At 40.5% G+C, this 18,049-nt stretch overlaps 1 protein-coding gene across 4 annotated transcripts in view; it reads right to left on the bottom strand.

Annotated features, from left to right (window-relative positions):
- The window catches only part of LOC147174011 (transmembrane protein 132C), a 132,402-nt gene that overhangs the window by 59,713 nt on the left and 54,640 nt on the right, over window positions 1-18,049 (bottom strand). For all 4 annotated transcript variants that reach the window (XM_086076499.1, XM_086076500.1, XM_086076501.1 and 1 more), the window contains exon 3: window positions 15,732-15,878. In XM_086076499.1, the coding sequence (XP_085932625.1) occupies window positions 15,732-15,878 (147 nt within the window). The remainder of the gene's footprint in view (window positions 1-15,731; window positions 15,879-18,049) is intronic.

Raw genomic sequence — 18,049 nt, 5'->3', positions numbered from 1 at the left:
GGAAAACGCGCACAATAGCCGGCCGGGTACTTCTGCACAAGCGGACATTCGATCGGGCGATGGAGAGTTGGCATCGACCAATGCAGATTGATGATGATGATGATGACGACTCCGAGTTTGACGCCAAAGTTGGAAGCCTGGACGTGTTTACGATCACGTAGTAAGCCTCACCGGCTAAGCGCGGCTAGCGCGGCTAGCGCTGCTAAGGCCGGAAAACGCGCACAATAGCCGGCCGGGTACTTCTGCACAAGCGGACATTCGATCGGACGATGGAGAGTAGTCGAAAAGCATCGACCAATGCACATTGATGATGATGATGATGGTCACTCCCGAGGTTGACGCCGGAGTTGGAAGCATTGACGCGGCCGTTATTCTCTGGTCATAAAGCCTCACCGGCTAGCGCTGCTAACGCCGGAAAACGCGGAGCTGCACAAGCGGACATTCGATCGGACAATGAAGAGTACCCCGAGTCCAATGCATATTCATCGGAGGAGCGGGTACAGTCTGATCACGGAGAAGACACTGTTTCTGGACTACGATGCCACCATGAATGGAGTGGATAAAATGGATCAGAACATCTCCTACCACCCGGTATAGCAACTGAAGGACACGGGGAAGCGAGACGTAACGAAACCGTAGCATGATCCTGATATTAGACTTGATGACACACTGCAGTATATACTTGCTATTCCCCGGAAAAAAACGGCCTGCAAGAAAGTGGCGCACGCGAAGAGGCAATCTGTTGTGCAAATGCTGTTGCGTCTCTTTGCACGCAGGAGAGTGTTACAAAAAGAAAAACTGTCGTTGAAACATCCACATATTTGTAAATAGCACCACAGTTGCACACATTTGTAAATAGTTTGCCAAATTGTTGTCAAATTGTTACACTGTTGAATGTAAATAAACGTATTTTGCTATCAAAAAACACTTTTTCATTCTTGGTGGTAGTGTTTTATAGAAGTAAAGCACTATTTAGGTGTTTGTGGCATCATTCATGGACAAAAAGAAGTGTAAAATTCACTAGAATGCATGAAATAATATCGTTTCACTAAAAGCTTGATTTCTCCATATTTTGGTCCAAAACAGGCGAAATTGGGTCAAACTAACCATTTTCTATTGTTGATTACTAAAGAACGGAATAAGGTAGAAACAAACTTTTTTTTTCTGATGAAAGATGAAAGTCCAATCTTTCATTTGGTAGTACGTGTGTTTCCATAGTCCAAACAGAACATTTTCTGTGGACCTTGAAAGATCAGTCAAAATGCTTAAATCGGCTGGCACTGGCGGCATCCCTTTTCTGAAAACGTCTGGCAGTCAAAGAGTTAAAGAGCGCCGAGAATGACACAAACATTGGAGCTTATTTTATAGTTCTGGACTTGAAATTTATTTCAGCGGTAAGAAAAAAATACCCCCACAAAATGACCCAGTAGTGACTTTAAGCTTGTTTACTGATGGTATTCAGCAGTTTAAAAAACAAACAACTTTTGATGGCCAACATGGTTGAACCTGCTGACATCAACGCAGGAAGGAGGCATGTCGAAACCTACTGTGTTCTTATTTGTCGGTTGTCATTTTCTAATGAAACAGAAACAAATGGGATGGCAAAGCAGAGGGGTGCAATTTGCAGCAAATACTTTAAATGATTCTGACTGGGAGGAAGAAGTGTTTTGGTTGAAGTTGGGAAGGAAAAGACAAACTTGAACAAGAATCAATGGCCACCTCCCTCTGTTGTGGTGCTACCGAGCATCCGTACAGCTCCTCGTATTCGGCTATCGTTGGAAACCTCTTTGCGTACATCATTGTCCCTGTACTAGGACTATGGACCTAATGGCTGATGCTGATATGTTTCGGTTCTGTGAGGTTGGGTTTTTGTTTGATTTGGGGTGTTATTGTCTTTTGTCCGTATGATCAGTGTTTTGTTTTGTGTTCCTTGTCACTCCCCTTGTTTCGTCATGTGTAACCACCTCCACCTGTGTGTGTCTTCCCTTCCCCGTGTGGTCAACCAATCAGTGCCCTCAGCCACGTGTGTCTTGTCCAGGTGTGTCTTGTTAAGTAATTAGCAGAGGCCCCGTCCAGACAGAAGAAAAGCCGGCTTCCTTCCTCAAACAAATCTCGTACACACAGAATAATTTCAAGACTTGCGTGTGTCCAAAAAAAGACGCTGAGGACGTTTAACGGATGTAATGTATATGCCAAGTCTAGAGTGGCGCTGTAGCGCAGCCACAGGGAGTAAACAGAAAGCGTAGAAGAAGAATCAGCGAGGAAGTCACTTTTTTCTAACTTTATTGCAATCTACAGTACAAACATGACTTTGCAGGGATCAAAACATGAAAAAGACGAACACAGGAGAAGTGACAATGGCGGGTGATTCAAGTACAACACCGCTTGTTGAACGTGGGAATAAAGAAGCAAAATATTTTGCTGCTAAGGAGGCTGCGCAAAACGACGCGAGAATTGGCGCATACGTCATCAATCTGCGACAATGCGTTGTCATCGAGCTGCGACCATTACGTTATCACTGGAGGAGTATCCTGCATATGGCGTCCGAACGGACGCGTACGGGGCGCATTTTGAAATCTTTCCACTCTGGAGCCCGGTTTCAAAAGTGATCGGTTTCAAGCTCCGAAACCGCGCCATCGTGTGGACGGACGGCCTAAACGGTAAGAAACTTGTGAGGATACATTGAAACGGGCTTTTGTGTGGACGGGGCCTTAGTTTGTGGGGTTTGTTTAGTCAGTGTGGGTGCATTGTTATTGTCACGTCCTGTTAGTTACCTTGTCTTGTTCCTGATTTAGTTGTACCCTTGACTTATGTTTTTTGACATTTTTTATTTTGTTTCTGGACAATCAATGTGTTGCCTTTTGTTTGATGAAATCCCTTTTTTTACTTCATCCCTGTCTTCCGTTGCTTCGCTGCACTGGGTCCACAATCGCGCTCTGTGACAGTAAACTTCCAGCCGCTGAACCCACAGAGCTAAGAGGTTAGCGGCTTAATGAAGAAGCCGCTAGCAGCATTGCCAGTTCTCCTTTAGAATTGACATGGAGATGCAATCAGAACCGCCGGTTGACAATGGTGAGTCCGCTCAGTCCTGGTGAGGTTCAAACATTATTTGTTCAATCTTTTTGCTGGCTTTGCCCTCCTCTTCCTCAGTTTCTGCATTCATACTTTCAGTGTCACAAACAATTTCCAGTTGACGCCCTTATCCAAGATGGTTTATTGCCAAAATGCTGATTAGACAGCATGATTATTGCACCCTACTGCAGATAAACAGTAGATGAAAACAGTTTGAGCCAAAAATTAAAGCAATGTGCTGCATTTTTAGCCAATAACGGTGACGGTGTTATGTTTGAAAAAGTAATTAATTAATTGCACACAAAAAAGTAACGCTGTTAGTAATGCTATTTATTTTTGACGTTACTCCCATCACTGCAAGCACAATGACGCACACTCAATATAATTTTTGGCATCTGATGTTTGAATTTGTTGTTTGAACATATAAAAGAAATTTGAGCAAAGTGCACATCACAAGCCTTTGAACTGACAGATCTTTCGTTGATCAGCAGATAAGAGCTGTGACATGAACATGAAATGGCAGTGGTAAACCTATATGAAGCAATTTGTGAAAAAAGTGGGGAAAATGAAGTAGGGTGAACTGCCTCCAAAAAGCCAAGGAGCAGAAATGAGACATTGATCCATAATCGGAAGCACTCAGACATGAAATTTGAAGAATAATTAAAGCAAGAGAGCTTTAACGGCCTACATTTACATATTCAGCACAGTGTGGATCACTGTGGCAGCCGCCCACCAGTCCCTGCAAGAGATTGAGCACTGATTTGGAGAGAGTTGAAGGGTTGAGTCAGATCACAAAATGATAGACTAACGACGAGGGCCTAGAATGTCGCGATAGTTTAACATCAGCCACTTGGATGGCACTGTGATTTTTTTTTGTTGCCACTGACAGAGACTATGGAGAGGAATCTGTCTGTATTTATTTATTTATTTGACATTTTTCCCAGCCCTACGCACTAATGATACTTGCCTGCCTTTTGGCTGGTGAAAACCTAGTAGCCTACGTATATGAACACGAGAAGCTATAATGCCAAACCAAGTTTTGACTGCCTCGTCCAAATTGCGCATTTAAATTGAACTGGAAATGTTTTTTTAATTGTTGAGACACTCAGTACATATTGCTATTAGGGTACTTATGCATGTCATTTTATTTTATTTTTTTGCCTACTGAGGTAGACTTATTTTATGTACATGCACTGGTCAGAGTACTTATAAACTTTGTTTGAGAAGCCGTACCAAGCTCATTATCTTGACCATTTTTATTTTTGGTAAAAAAAAAAAATGTTTGTACGTTCTATGTAAAGCCCCCTAGTTAAGATTCCAGATGGTAGCGCGCATTGATTTTGCAGGTGAGAAATATTCAAGCCTTGGCACGTCTCCACCCTGTGAGTGCTGTTGTATAAAATTGCTCCTCAACCTGCATCAGTGTCAATGTGGATGGCAGTGAGTGTAGTGTCATTGTTAATCTCGTGAGTTATTGGATATGTTTTGGTTGTGACCTTCACAAGGACAACTGATATGAGTGTGCATTTAGATGTTTACTGTGTGTACGCTGTAAGAGTGAACATGTACAAAGTGTCACATCTAATCTGGAGTGAGTCCACTGGTCCTGCTGCACTGAGTCACTCAGGCTCTCGCTCCTCATCGCCTCTTTTGGCCTGCTGAGGTGTACACATGCTCTGATTGCATGTCAGAGCTGGTAAATGTTGCTCAACAAGCAGGAGGCTGTAGCAGAGGGCTGCCAAGTGTGGCATCTCTGGTGTTCTCAGCTCGAAAGAGTTGTTGTTGCTGTTTTAAATCTGGTAGACTATGAATGACAGAAGTGGGAAGAAATAGGATTGGATGTCAGTGTCACCGAGCACAAGTGCTTCAGTCAAGAATGCGAGGCAAGCGTTGAACATGCCGTTTGTCTTCGTGGCAGATTAATCCTTCCTTGAGCTGTCGGGGTGCATGAGCACGGTTTATCAGCATCTCTTTCTTTGGGGATCAGTAACTTATTTTGTTTTGTCTTACCCCAAAATAACACCACGACATTTCTCAACAACCCTTTGAAAAGGTATGTAGTACACATTACAAAAAAACAAAATTTTAAATAGAATAACATATTGTTCTACTGAAATACACCTGCAGTACTAAATTCTAGGAGAACATTCCATAAACAAAATATATGAAGTTGTTTTATATTGCTGTCTTCTACTAAAGGACTGTCATTATTGCAAGAGTATGTTTACTTATGTGGGAAAAAATGACAATATAATCACTTGCAAAGCAGCTCTCCAAACACTGGTAGCAGTAATCTAATCTCCCCGAGGATTAACCTCTACCTCTGAGAGCTGGATATTCTCTCATAAACCTTAATAAATCTGAAACACATGAACTCCTAGGGACACATGCAAACCTCAATCTGTCTCTCCTCTGTTGCAAATAAAAGCGTTTAGCACATGGTACTGACAACATTCGCTGCACGAACGCCAACAACAAGCAATTCAGAGAAATCTTTTAGGAAACTTGTGTGCTAAACAGCCCAGTGTCACTATCAGTTGGAATGCCATTTAAGTGGAAAGAATGAGTCACCTTTGTGAAGTAGAAAACAGGACACTGTGTAGAATCAGTGGAGTGATCAAGGAACATGTGGCATCCGCTTTTCAGATTATACAGTGTTCCTTCCACTTTACGCGGAGGGCGTGCTCCATGATCACACGCGATAGGTGAATTTCTGCGAAGTAAAGGGTGAGGGTTTTTTTTAAACGCCTCTTTTAAGCCATTATGAAGGCCCCATGCAGTTTCCACAGTTCTAAACACTTGTTACACTTAATACATGTAACTTGTTAAAATGCGAAACGAAGAATACCGCCGCTGTAATTGCTTATGCGGCTTCCGGTAGAAGTTCTTCTTCTGTGTCTTCCATTTAAAAGAAGAAAAAGAATAAGTAGTAGAAGAAGCAGCAGTAATCATGGCTACAATGCGACACAGGATTCTGCTTAAGGTAAACCATTTTAAACTAAAAAGAACAACTTTAATGTAGGTTTTAAGCGGATGTCTCATCGTCCTTGTGTGCTGCGGAAGGCAGAGCAATCCACTCAAATACATTTCTGAACACAGAACATAGCCTATAATAGTAGCTCGTGCTTCACCTGTTTACTTTCCTTGTACTGCCAGACAAACCGGGCTCCGGTATTCTGTTTTTTGTGTCACTCTGAATAAGGGATGCACGATAATGCTATTTTCAAGAGATACCGATAAACCAATAATGTGCCGGTGAAAGTGCCAGTGTCGATAACCGATAAGTAAGCCGATAATTGTTTGCAAAATGAACTTGAATACAACTATATTTTTGAGTCCTACTATAAGTTTAGCATGTACAAATACATTGAAACATTGTGTAAAGCAACATGAAGCTGTATTTTATTGATATCTCAAAGATATTCTTTAAAACAAAACAGTCGTGTTTTAAAAATGCAACAAAAAACTGCGAGGGTAACATTTTGGTGAGACACAGTAAAGAAAGCCCACACTGGCGACTGATATGCCACCATGATGCATCTTCTGTGAACACGAGGTCGCGCGCATTATGACGTCACAAATATGTGACACTACCATAGGAGAGGCGAGGGGTTGAGGAGTTTCCCATTTCCCATTATTAGTAAGTATAGGTTTCTCTCCTTTCTCAATTGGGATGATCTTGCATAACCCCACAAGCCAGATTGATAATTGTGATTCATTTAAGGGAGTTCTTCACATTTATCAATCTGGGACTTCACTCGGTAGATCCGTTTGGGAAAGGAGGGACTTGCTGTATAATACTTCGAGCTGATCGTTCTTGCACGTTTGTTTTGACCAATCAAGGTAACGGATACAAATGTTGTCTTCCGTCTTGTCTTGGTGGTGGTGTGGTGGGGAGCACGAACATCTTTACCAGATAAAAATGCACAAATTGCCTCTCTGCACAAAGCGCTTCTTGCTGTTCAAATTCAACAAGGAAGCGGTGAGTAATTTTGCGAGAACAGAATCAATTGCAGCGTCCATTCGTCTGTTAATTTCATTTTATTTCCCCCGCGCCATCGGCACTTATTGGTTTTGTCCCGCCCTAAACCACGCCTGATTGGTCCGACCTGAAAAAGGTCGGATGCAAACTTTATCAGCGGGAGCGGTACAAGATGTATTCTCCGGAGTTTGAGAACTCACAAATATCATGAGACGCGAGAATTCAGCTTGCTGGCAATGTTAGATCTTGTAAGGTCACTGGAAAAGCCATCAGCTGGGTGATACTGCCCTCTAATGGATTATCCTTGCAATGCATGTGTCAGATCATATAAGTCAGGGTTTTGATGGGAAAAAAAATATTATACGTACTCGTGAAAAAAAGGGCTTAAAATTGTATTTAATATATGATACGTTTTGCTTTATAGGGTTAAGCAACATCCCTTTTGTTGAACATTTCTAAGGGTGAATTCAAACCTCCTTAATGACGCCCGTGAGTGACTGGCAAATGCAAGTTCATCTTGACCACAAACTTGCTTTTCCTTTTCTTTTTTTTCTTTCTTCTTTTTGAAAGAGAGAGAGAGAGAGCTTTGTATTGTTCATTCGGTAATCTTACCGATTCGACATGGCATCGTCATTGCTCTTTTTTTTTTTCTTTTTCTTTTATGTTTTTGAGTATGTGATTGTGCGGGGGGGGGGGGGCATATGTGCGTGCGTGTGAGTATGTGCTCATTAATTCACCTAAAACCTATTACAAATCCCATACCGTTCACCTAAAAAGAATACTTCAGAATCCAGCTCGAGTCGTGAGGTTGTCAGGAGACCCGAGGAAGGATCAAAGAAAAGAAAGAAAAGTGAAATCCAGCACCGACCAGACGTCACCTACTACCAACCGGGTTACCAACCAGAATCTTTCACCAACCCCAGAAACATGTAAATTCCAACAAATTAGAGAGATCTCAAGAGACCAAAGGAAAGACTGAGGAAAGGAAGAAAGGATCAATGAAGCAGAGTGAGATCCACAGACATCAGCCTCCACCGATTCAACGACCAAAGGAAGAAGCAGATTGTGTTTGAAACAACAAACTGCTATTGAAGAAGTGCATAAGCCGAAACAGCTAAAGTATGCTAAAATATAGCAGCAAAGGCAGAAAACTGGGTTGCCATGGTGTTCCCTGGAGAAGTTGGGTGCGGAAGGTTTGTTACAATGACCACAAGCATGCCCCTGAAAACAATGGGGGTGAAATGACAGGCCTTATGCCAAACAGTGAAGTCACTTTCAGAGGCTGCGGAATGAAGAAGCAACTGGCTGTGGTTCAAGAGGAAGGACTTTAGACTATGAGATAACTGCTGAGGAAAAACAACCAGGTGTTGCTGTTGAGCCCTCTGGAGTTGTTGTGGGCCTAAATTATGAAACACAGAGGGTGGACGAGCCCATTTGATCACCCCAATGATATTTTTACCCCTCTCCCACTCAAAACATCAAGATAGAAACTGTGCTTATTATTGGAGGGATTGCACCATTAAATCCTATAACCTCTGCTTTAATTCAAATAAAAGCAACCAAGACATGTGGAGTTTAAAATGCAAATTGCATGTTCTTTTTTCCTCACGCTTTAGCCTGTGGCTTCAAGTATGATTCCAAGAATGACGCGTCAAATCCTAGCTGTCACAAACAAGGTCTGATTGCACAATCATTCTTAAATTATGACATGAATTTGTTAATACAACAACAATTATATATGTTTGAAAATTGACTGACAAATAAGTGAACACAGTCCCAAATAACTGGTATCTATGTCATGCTTATTTTACTTGAGGGAATTATAGTCGTCTACTTGCATTTTGTCTGTAAGCTCATTCGGGTTACTTCTCATGCTGATAGAAGGAAGGAAATCACAGTGATATCTGATATGGTTCACTTAAAAAAAAGATGAAAAGGAGAGAAAAATGTGGTCCAGGAAGCAAATCTGAATTGAGCATTAAGGACTTAAGATACATTCTAAAAACAATTCCTCACTTTTGCTTCAGTAAAGACATTCCATTATCAGGGAAGATTGGTACAAGCCTGTATGAATGTTATGAATCTATTTGTTGTACCGCATCTTATGCAGAAAATGTTTGCTTTGTCTTTTTATATTTGGAACCAGAAATGGAGGGAAAGAAACTGTAAGGTCTTGGCCAAGCTCACTTGTTACTTCTCTTACTTTGAAATAGTTTTCACATAAAAGTGATTTAAACATTTGCTTCCCAGGAAGAGTAATGCATTTTCGATTAGTACACTACTGTTGGCCGTGCTGAAAGACAAAAAAGAGCCCCGCCTCCTCGGAAGTGGACAGCACTTTTGTGGCTGTAATGAGGAAAGCGCTGTGCCAGGCTGGGTGTGGTGTGGGCGATTAATGAAGTGGTGACTCGCCAGGGAAATCCATCTGCACCTTGGCACTCTTAATGAACTACTAGGACCCAGACATGGCACATTTACTGAGGACTCCACTTATAGCTTACGACATGCTGAGGAAGCAGGACTGCCTTTGTTTCGAATGGGCCAGCCTTTAATGGTGACAAAGTGAACTTTTCAATCTACTAGAGTGCACTCCAGCCAATAATATGTGCACCACACATAGGAAGTTTGTCCCTTCCCATAAAGACTTATTTAGATGTTTGATGTATAAAAAAGAAATCATCACAGGGAATCTCATGTTTTCATTCTCATTCTCTTAGCAAGAGCTAATCCCGTTATACACATCAAACATTTAATATGGTGCCATGTTACAGAATGACAAGTAGCAAATAACCCCTTGCCCTTGTGAGATTTGAATATGTGTGATTGCAGATTGCTAAAACCCCCATTCAGCTGTATTCAGCTGCTTTCCTTTTTCACGTGACAGGCATGTGATCTGATTACAAAATCACACAATTTGGTGTTTGTGCTGTACAGGCCCTAAATTTATGCTTTTCTGCCCAAGTTGAAAGATATATTTTAATCAATAATTGGCATTACCAAAAAAGAAAACTGTATGTTTTTTCACACTATGAAATTACACTGCAATGCTAATTATTAGGTTTTGTGAATACAAAATAATAAAGCGAGTGTACAATTTATCACAATCTCTTGAGCTATCTATCCTTTAACAAAAATTTAAAACTTACAAATTTACCTTAGCCCATAATCCTAACTCCTCAAAGGGAGAGAAAAGTCACGTTGATTGCTCAGGGTCAGTTATCTTTTTTCAATGCTGCTGTCTTCAAGATCCTAATTGATTGTGAACAATGTCAGCGAAGGATTCCTCATCAAATCTGCGGAACTGATCACTAACACGAATCCAATGAGGTAAGTGATGTGAATGTAGTCTATTTGTTCGAGACCTCTTTCGGCTCCAAAGCGGCCCGTCAATTTTTATGTTGCTTCAAATAATTTACTACCAAATCATGTGTAAATTGAATGACTGGTTAAAAATATTTTAGTGATTGATACGTCACCACACCGATAAGTTTACTGGACAAAGCAAGCTGACAGCAAAATTGAGCTCGGTATCATCTGAAAACAAATGTGTCATTATGCCAATAGGAAAAATTGCAGCGTAGACATGCAGTATACTTGTCAACAACAAAAAAAGATATGCTGGGTATTATTATTTCTCAACTAGCTTATTAGCAGGTCTGCTGTTTAACTAAATATATATTTTTCCCCTTAACTTTCATATTTAAATAACATTACTGGAAGTATGAAGCCGAAAGTGATGTTCTGCAACTTGACAGGGAGAAAAAGCAACACATAGCAAGCACAATCCAGTGAAGTTTGTGATTACATTTGATAAAGTATAGATACAAATGAGTGTTTTGATAAACTATACGTAGTTTATCAAAACAAGACGTGCCTCTTAGTACATGCTCGCCACATTTTCTGAAAATGAATTGTTTGGATTTCCTGAACTCTCTTTTCTTTCTCTAAGCAGCACAACCAGTCTGCACGCTGTAGCAGTCCTTGAACAAACAATGACCTTGGAGTGCCTTTACAGGGCTCAATGGCACCATTCAGGGAGAGAGGCAAAAGAGAGAGAGAAATATGCATTCGAGTGTATTAGGATGATCCGAGTATCTGCAGTGGTGAGAACAGATTCAGTGAGATTATAAATAATGCTTTTTGATGACTATATGCAGTTATTCACAATTTACTGTTAGTCTAAACTGTGCCTGGATATTAATTGAATTCAAAACCTGAGCCTTAGCACCTCAGAAAGAACAAAAAAGAGTGACGTGCACACCAGCTTTATTTCGAACGAGGACGGTGTGGCATAAAGCATCAGCTGTGAATGACCAAATTAGCTCAACTGGCATTGGAGCAGCTTTAAGTTACTGAATGAACCTATACACAGTGACCCATCTGTTCAATTGTGTGTGTGTGTGTGTGTGTGTGGCGGTGGCTTGCAGGATGAAGGGTGACATAAGCTACACCCAGGGTCCTATTAACTGCCCCAAAGCAATTATTCAGCATCATTTGGGCTTGTCAGAGTGTGTGAATATTCTGTGTGCGCACGTGTCTGCTAATAAACAAATCATTACTGATGAACTATAGTACAACGTATGCTAGCTGGTGTCATTAGTTCAGCCACTAACAGCTACCCACCCTGAGGCATCCTGTTTGATGTGTAAGTAAGTTAAGCACGTATCAGCTCACATTGCCCTTCGAAGTCAAATGGCAATTTAAAGACCAAACAATCCAAGATATGCTCACCATGTAATCTTGTTTCACTTAAATACCACATTGTGGGTGGCCTGAATGTGCAAATGGGTTCCCAAAGCTACACACAAAAAGCTTTTTCAAAGGGACACTGTGTACTACTTAACGCCATCTAGTGGTGAATTCATAATTCATCTATTTTAATTTAAAAACCCACTATTAATGTCAATAACATGCAAAAAGCTCTTCTTATCTTTTATTACATAGGTCACACCACGCCTTACAGGAGGCTATTATTTCACCGCCATTTTTCTGCTACGGATATCCAAAGGAGAACATTTTTAAAATAAATACATTTTGTTAGCCTCTGGTGGTGCTAGCAGCTAGCATTTTTATTCAAATTTTCAAGAAATGCGAAAATAAAACGGAATGGAAACGCTAGAAATTCGAAAAAAGGCCCAAAATTCGCAAAAAGTTTTTACACTTAGAGTGAGTAGATTTTGAACCGTATTGAAAATAGGGATGTAACCATATCCAACCATCATGATACGATATTATCGATAATTAGCTCATATTAAAAAAAACAATATTGTACTTTTGTACATTACAGCAATGCATATAAACAACCTATAATCTTTAATAACACTTAATATTGAGGCAGCTGCTAAAGCACGCACATATTGAGTTCCTCCACATAGTGATTCGGTTCACAAGTATATTACGTTACCCTTTAATTGACCAATAGCATGGATTTTAAACATAGAAGGGCCAAAACATGCTGTATGAAAATTAAACTGCACTAAAAAACTAGCAACCAGAGGTGACATTGTGACATGACGACGACGATATATTGTGGCAGTTTTAATATTGCGATATTACGGTATTGCCATTTTCGTTACATCCCTAATCCAAAAAAGGAAAATGCAAATTTTGGCTATGGAAACAGGTTTTGCGAATAACCGCTGGCAAGACCGGATACACGTTGCACGCCATCTCAGGCATTTTGGTGCTTCAAAAATTTTGCATTCTATAAATTCACCACTAGATGACACTAAATAATATACACTACCCCTTGAAACGATGATTTTATTGTTTATCATTGTTGCTTTTTTGTTTATGTGCTGTTACTTTTAGTCATGTTTTAACTAAGTCATGCAGTTGAGCCCAGTTCACCATGGTTCGGCTGAATCCCTAAATGGGCGTGTGCTTTCCATGTGGTGATTCTGAAAAACAACACAAAAAGTTTTAAATTCTCTTCTTGAGCTTCGATTTAAAAGGCACATGTGTGTTTTTGAACGGAATACACTGTTTCGTTCCACTTTTGATAACTATTTGTGGCTGGCTCCCCAACAGCAGGTGCCAAAAAGTAAATAAACTGATTTATTTTAATATCTGTCACAAATTATGACAATACGAACACAAAAATGAATGGGTTAAAACATGACATCGCTAGTTCTAGTTCTATTTAATCACATCTATGTCTAATGTTATTCAAGTGTACAGAGGTATTGGTTGATGGTTACAATAAAAAAAAAAATAACTCAACCAAGTTTGTTTGACCTACAATATACAACTTCCACACAGCCAGTCATCCTTTCATCCTTAAGGAGGGAGCCATGACAGCTCGACAGATGAGATAGCGGCGCCTAATCCCCTTCTAAAAAAGCCTCATTGTAAAGACTGGGATCAAATAGGGAAAGACGAAAGAAAGTGAAGCACCGGGCTTTGTATAGCCGTCACGAGACAGGTTTGGTTTTCTCTCGGCAGTGACTTTGACAGCTGTAGGGATTAAGGAATAGTCCACCGTAAATGGCCTAAATGGTTGGAATAAGACTCCTTTCCAATCAATACAAAATAATTACACGGCACAATGAAGCACACATGTACAATGGGTCACCAAGGGTGATGAGGTCCAAACACAGCACAGAGAATTATCTCTACAACTAGAGAATGGATTGTAAAGGCAGACTGCCAAGTGGTTGCTGCTCACTTCAACAGTTTGCTGACGGCTTCTTTCTGTGCGTTTCACGATGCTGCAGCTCCACTCAATGTCATGCCCAGGCCTGGTGTATTACATCCACAGGGGTGTAAAGGCCAACAACGACCACAAATCACAGCCCACTGACAAATTTGACTTGGCACAGAGAGTTTGTGACATTTTAGGTGAAAACATGTTTATTCTTATGTCAATGAGAATTCAATCACATCGGACAAGAAGGAGTCATGTGCTGGCCAGGCTCCTTCCAAATGCAGTCAGCCCTTGTATAAGAAAATGTAAGCAATCCTAACTTTAACCTCAAACATGACTCATTCTCAGGGAAGAAATTTAGCTCCAGATGTAACAGTCCAAGTCAATAAATTGAGGTTTGAGATGTGTATAAAGCTGAGTCACACTGACACGTCACAATGCAGTTTGTGTAAATAAAGATATGTCATGTCGAATTAATTTTCTTGTTCTTTGTTGGCTTATTTGTTTCAGGCCTGAATCATTCAGCGCCATATTGGTCAGTGTCATGTGCTGTGGCTTTATAATCATTTCTGGTCAATGCAGCATGTCTAATCACATCACACAGGATGTCTAATCACATCAGGAGACCGACACAATCAAATTGCATCCCCTGCACGCTGAACTTACTATAACTCACCACATCATCACAATTTTTCATGACACATCCGCATTCTTAAGTATTTGGTTTTCACATTACGTCAGTTTAAACTGTGGAAGCGTAACAGTGCGCGGGCTCTCGAACCACTCGTTAAATGTGTCTCTTTTACACAAAGACTAGTAGACTGCTGTTCTTCCTACAATTAAAGACACCTAGGGAGTAAATGGGATCAACTCAATTTCCTATATAAATAAATAAATAGTAAATGGGGCAGGGTCGACCCTGTCTCGCGCAAGAAGCAAGGTTTGAATTGTCCCACATTGATCCAATGTGCTAATAATAAAAGCACTCATCTTCTGTCCTGTCGGCACATGTAAGGAAGGCAGCAACAAGTCATATTGGTCTCTTTAGCAAATTAGCAGTCAGTGATTTGTTAGATGTACTATCTACTACTATGTACTGTATGTGACCAGACTGTGATTTTTTTTTAACCAACATGGAGTTAACAATGACAAACAAAAATAATGTAATCTACATTGCAAAGTCAGCTGTGCAGATGTGAAGGGGCGTGCATATATCCTCCCACTGCAACAATTAGTCGTTGGGCGAGCATAAACAGTAGGTCCATCCATACATTCCTGGTCAGGATCGCGGGATGCTGGAGCCTATCCCAGATGACTTCTGGCAAAAGGCGGACTACACCCTGGACTAGTTGCCAGTCAGTCGCATGGCACACATAAAAACAGACATCCACATTCACTGAGTGGGAACTGAACCCACGCTGCCTGCACTCAAGTCAGAGAATGTTTTAATTGTTTATTCCCAGTGACAAGTTTAGCAGATGATATTGGTAATATGGTGTTTAAATAGTAAAGCTTTGGGTGATTTGTGATGGAAAATAAGTTAAATATTTACTTACAAGGTGCAGAGCTAGCCCGCTAGCTCCCCCGTAAGTAACCAGCAATCGGTTTGATTTTGGCAGTTCACTAAGTAAATGCTATTTAAAATGAATATGACCAGCACACCCACGACCCTAGTGAGGATAAGTGGTTCGGAAATTTTTTGAATGAAGTCCTCCTGTTGATTTTAAACGGGCCACTTTTGAGAAACCCAACACATATTCAGTAGCCTATGTCATTTGCCTGAATGGCCAACAAAAAAAGTTTCACGGGAAAAGCAAACGATTGGGTTATATGTGACCAGTTATCCAAAAAGTTGCTTGACCATTTGGTTTGAGAGAGAGAGAGAGAGAGAGAGAAGAGAGTAAGGGAGAGAGGGGGAGAGAGAGAGAGAGAGAGAGAGAGAGATTGAAAGAGAGAGAGAGAGAGATTGAAAGAGAGAGAGAGAGAGAGAGAGAGAGAGAGAGAGAGAGAGAGTTAATGTTTTGTGCTAACCTCTCCAGATCGAAGCTGGACTCCTTCCTGTGGCAACGGAGGGTCACGACACGGTGTCCTTCACTCCTCACATCCTGGCTGACGATCCACTGTGTGGGGTTGCCGGGACGGGCCCCGAGGAACGTCATTCCTTCTTTCAACTTCACTCTGTGGAGGGAGAGCGACATCTTTATTCATCTGCACAACATAATGATGCCGACTTTGTATACTAGCAGAAGATTTGATCCATGCATGCTGAGTCCACAGAGCTAATGCTCCTGTCTCGCAATACATTAACCAGACGGTTGTTTGCCTTCAAAGGCTGTCCCAGATGCTACATTGGCTGTCTTGACATCCTATTTGATGAATGTTTTTTTTTTTTTACATTATGTGTTTTATCAGCTTCATAACCAACGATAGACTGTGCTTTGTTAAGTGTAAGTGTAAGGCAGTGTAACGTAAACAGAAAAAGTGAAACTGATCTGTCAAGTACATTTGCTGTTCTAAAAGTGATTTAAAGGTTATGTTGAATAAACAAGTGTTCTGTTATGCTGTTGTGGGTGTTAGTTGTGAGATTTTAAAATAAAACTGCAGTATGACAGAAAGGTAAATTTCCTAATAAAATAATAATAAAAAATAATAAAAAGGTTAGATTAAAGTAAAAATAATAACGTTACCTTGCTTTCATCTTGTATGTGTTGTATTATAAATTGCAAGTCAGAATGAAAATGAAACAACATATCTTCCCCTCACAAGCCAGTTTCTTTCTTTGATGTAATGCTGTCCAATTAAATTGTGCTGGTTATTCTTGTTGTGAAAATGTGGCAGATGGTTTCCTTCCTGCAGATGTGTGCATGTACCGGTAATTATATTTCTGTGTTATAGTCTTTCTAGAATGGTTTGATGTAATTTTGGGCCAGCTGCTTCTATTTCATTTTTGTGTAAAAAAAATAAAAAATAAAATGAGTGCCTATAACTGTTTACAAATGTTATATATTACTATAATATATAATATATTTTGGGATGATGTCGAAAAACAGAAGTGTGAACATTTTATTCTACTGCTCAATAAACAACAATCTTGTATTCACACCTAATCCAGATTGTCATCAGAATTTCATATGCTCTTCTGTGGCTCATGCACCAGACCACTAAAATGTATTTTCTGTGGAATCTTGGTAACTCGATACATTGATCTATCCTACAAAACAGATATCAGAGAGCTATAGTGGAACACCAAGGTGTTTTGGAGTAAAACTCACCTTGCTCCCTTTTTGCATTTACACATCATAGGAAAGCTAAACTAAAATCAAAGTGTACTTTCCTCCAGAAAAAAAATAAAAAAATAAATCGCAATCCCAAGATACTTTTAAGTCAATGCACCTGTTCTCTTTAGTCTGTATATAGACCTCTTCTGAATCGGAGGAGTCACAATCAAGGCATTCTGGATGCCAAGCATCACATAGCCCAAGGGGAAGGAAAAGAGGTGTCAGCCCACAGAGGGGGAAAGTGGGAGAGATGTTAAAAAGGCACCGGCGTTTAGCTGACAGCTTAAAGTTACACTCGATCCAACTCCGCAAAAGTGTCAGCAATCACGGCTAAACCTGACAGGGCTTCATCAGTGCAGCTGAAAGTCAGAGCCAAGCTGAGTTGAACAAAGAGAGTGAATGTGGCTACCAAAAAGGCAATCAAGAGAGCACAGCGCAGTTCACTCTTAAATCTAATGCCAAAGCATTTTATAGCGACCCGTTCTACGATAAAACTGTCTCTCAACTGTTTTAATAGACATCTTCCCTTACAATTGATTGCATGCTTGGAGAAGTTTACTTAATAGTCCTGAGATAAAAGACTGTACTGTCAGAGAGACGGTCAAAAAATATGTCATGACAACACAAGTCAGGTGGGCCCCCACATGTGCGACCTGGTACGCCCAAAACAGTGATACATTTTTTTTTGTGTCAATGTTTTTAGCATCATCGCAAAAGCTATAAGACTCTTTGCATCTTTATCTCCTTTTGGCAGATGTGGAAAAGAAGGCATAGACATTCAGCATAATATTTGAACCCAGCTACAGTGAGATGGTCAAGAACCTGCTTCACTGTATTGTGCACATTGGTGAAGACAGAGTTGTGATCCATAATTCACATTTGTATTATCTGCACTAAAACCTTGATTTGATCAAATAATGATGCAAATTTGTCCACAGGCTGCGCTACGTGAGCTACAATCCCAGCAGCAGACTCCTCCCTATTCTCAATGAAATCAAGCATTTTGACCCTACATTTGGGGCTCAAGTATTTAACTATCAGCCTGTTGGGAGGGTGTTTACCACATTTCAA

This window comes from Leptonotus elevatus, chromosome 5 (genome assembly GCF_054856555.1).
Source record: "Leptonotus elevatus isolate MCC_2025b chromosome 5, RoL_Lele_1.0, whole genome shotgun sequence".
NCBI lineage: Eukaryota > Metazoa > Chordata > Actinopteri > Syngnathiformes > Syngnathidae > Leptonotus > Leptonotus elevatus.
This window is presented reverse-complemented; position numbering and strand designations above follow the sequence as displayed.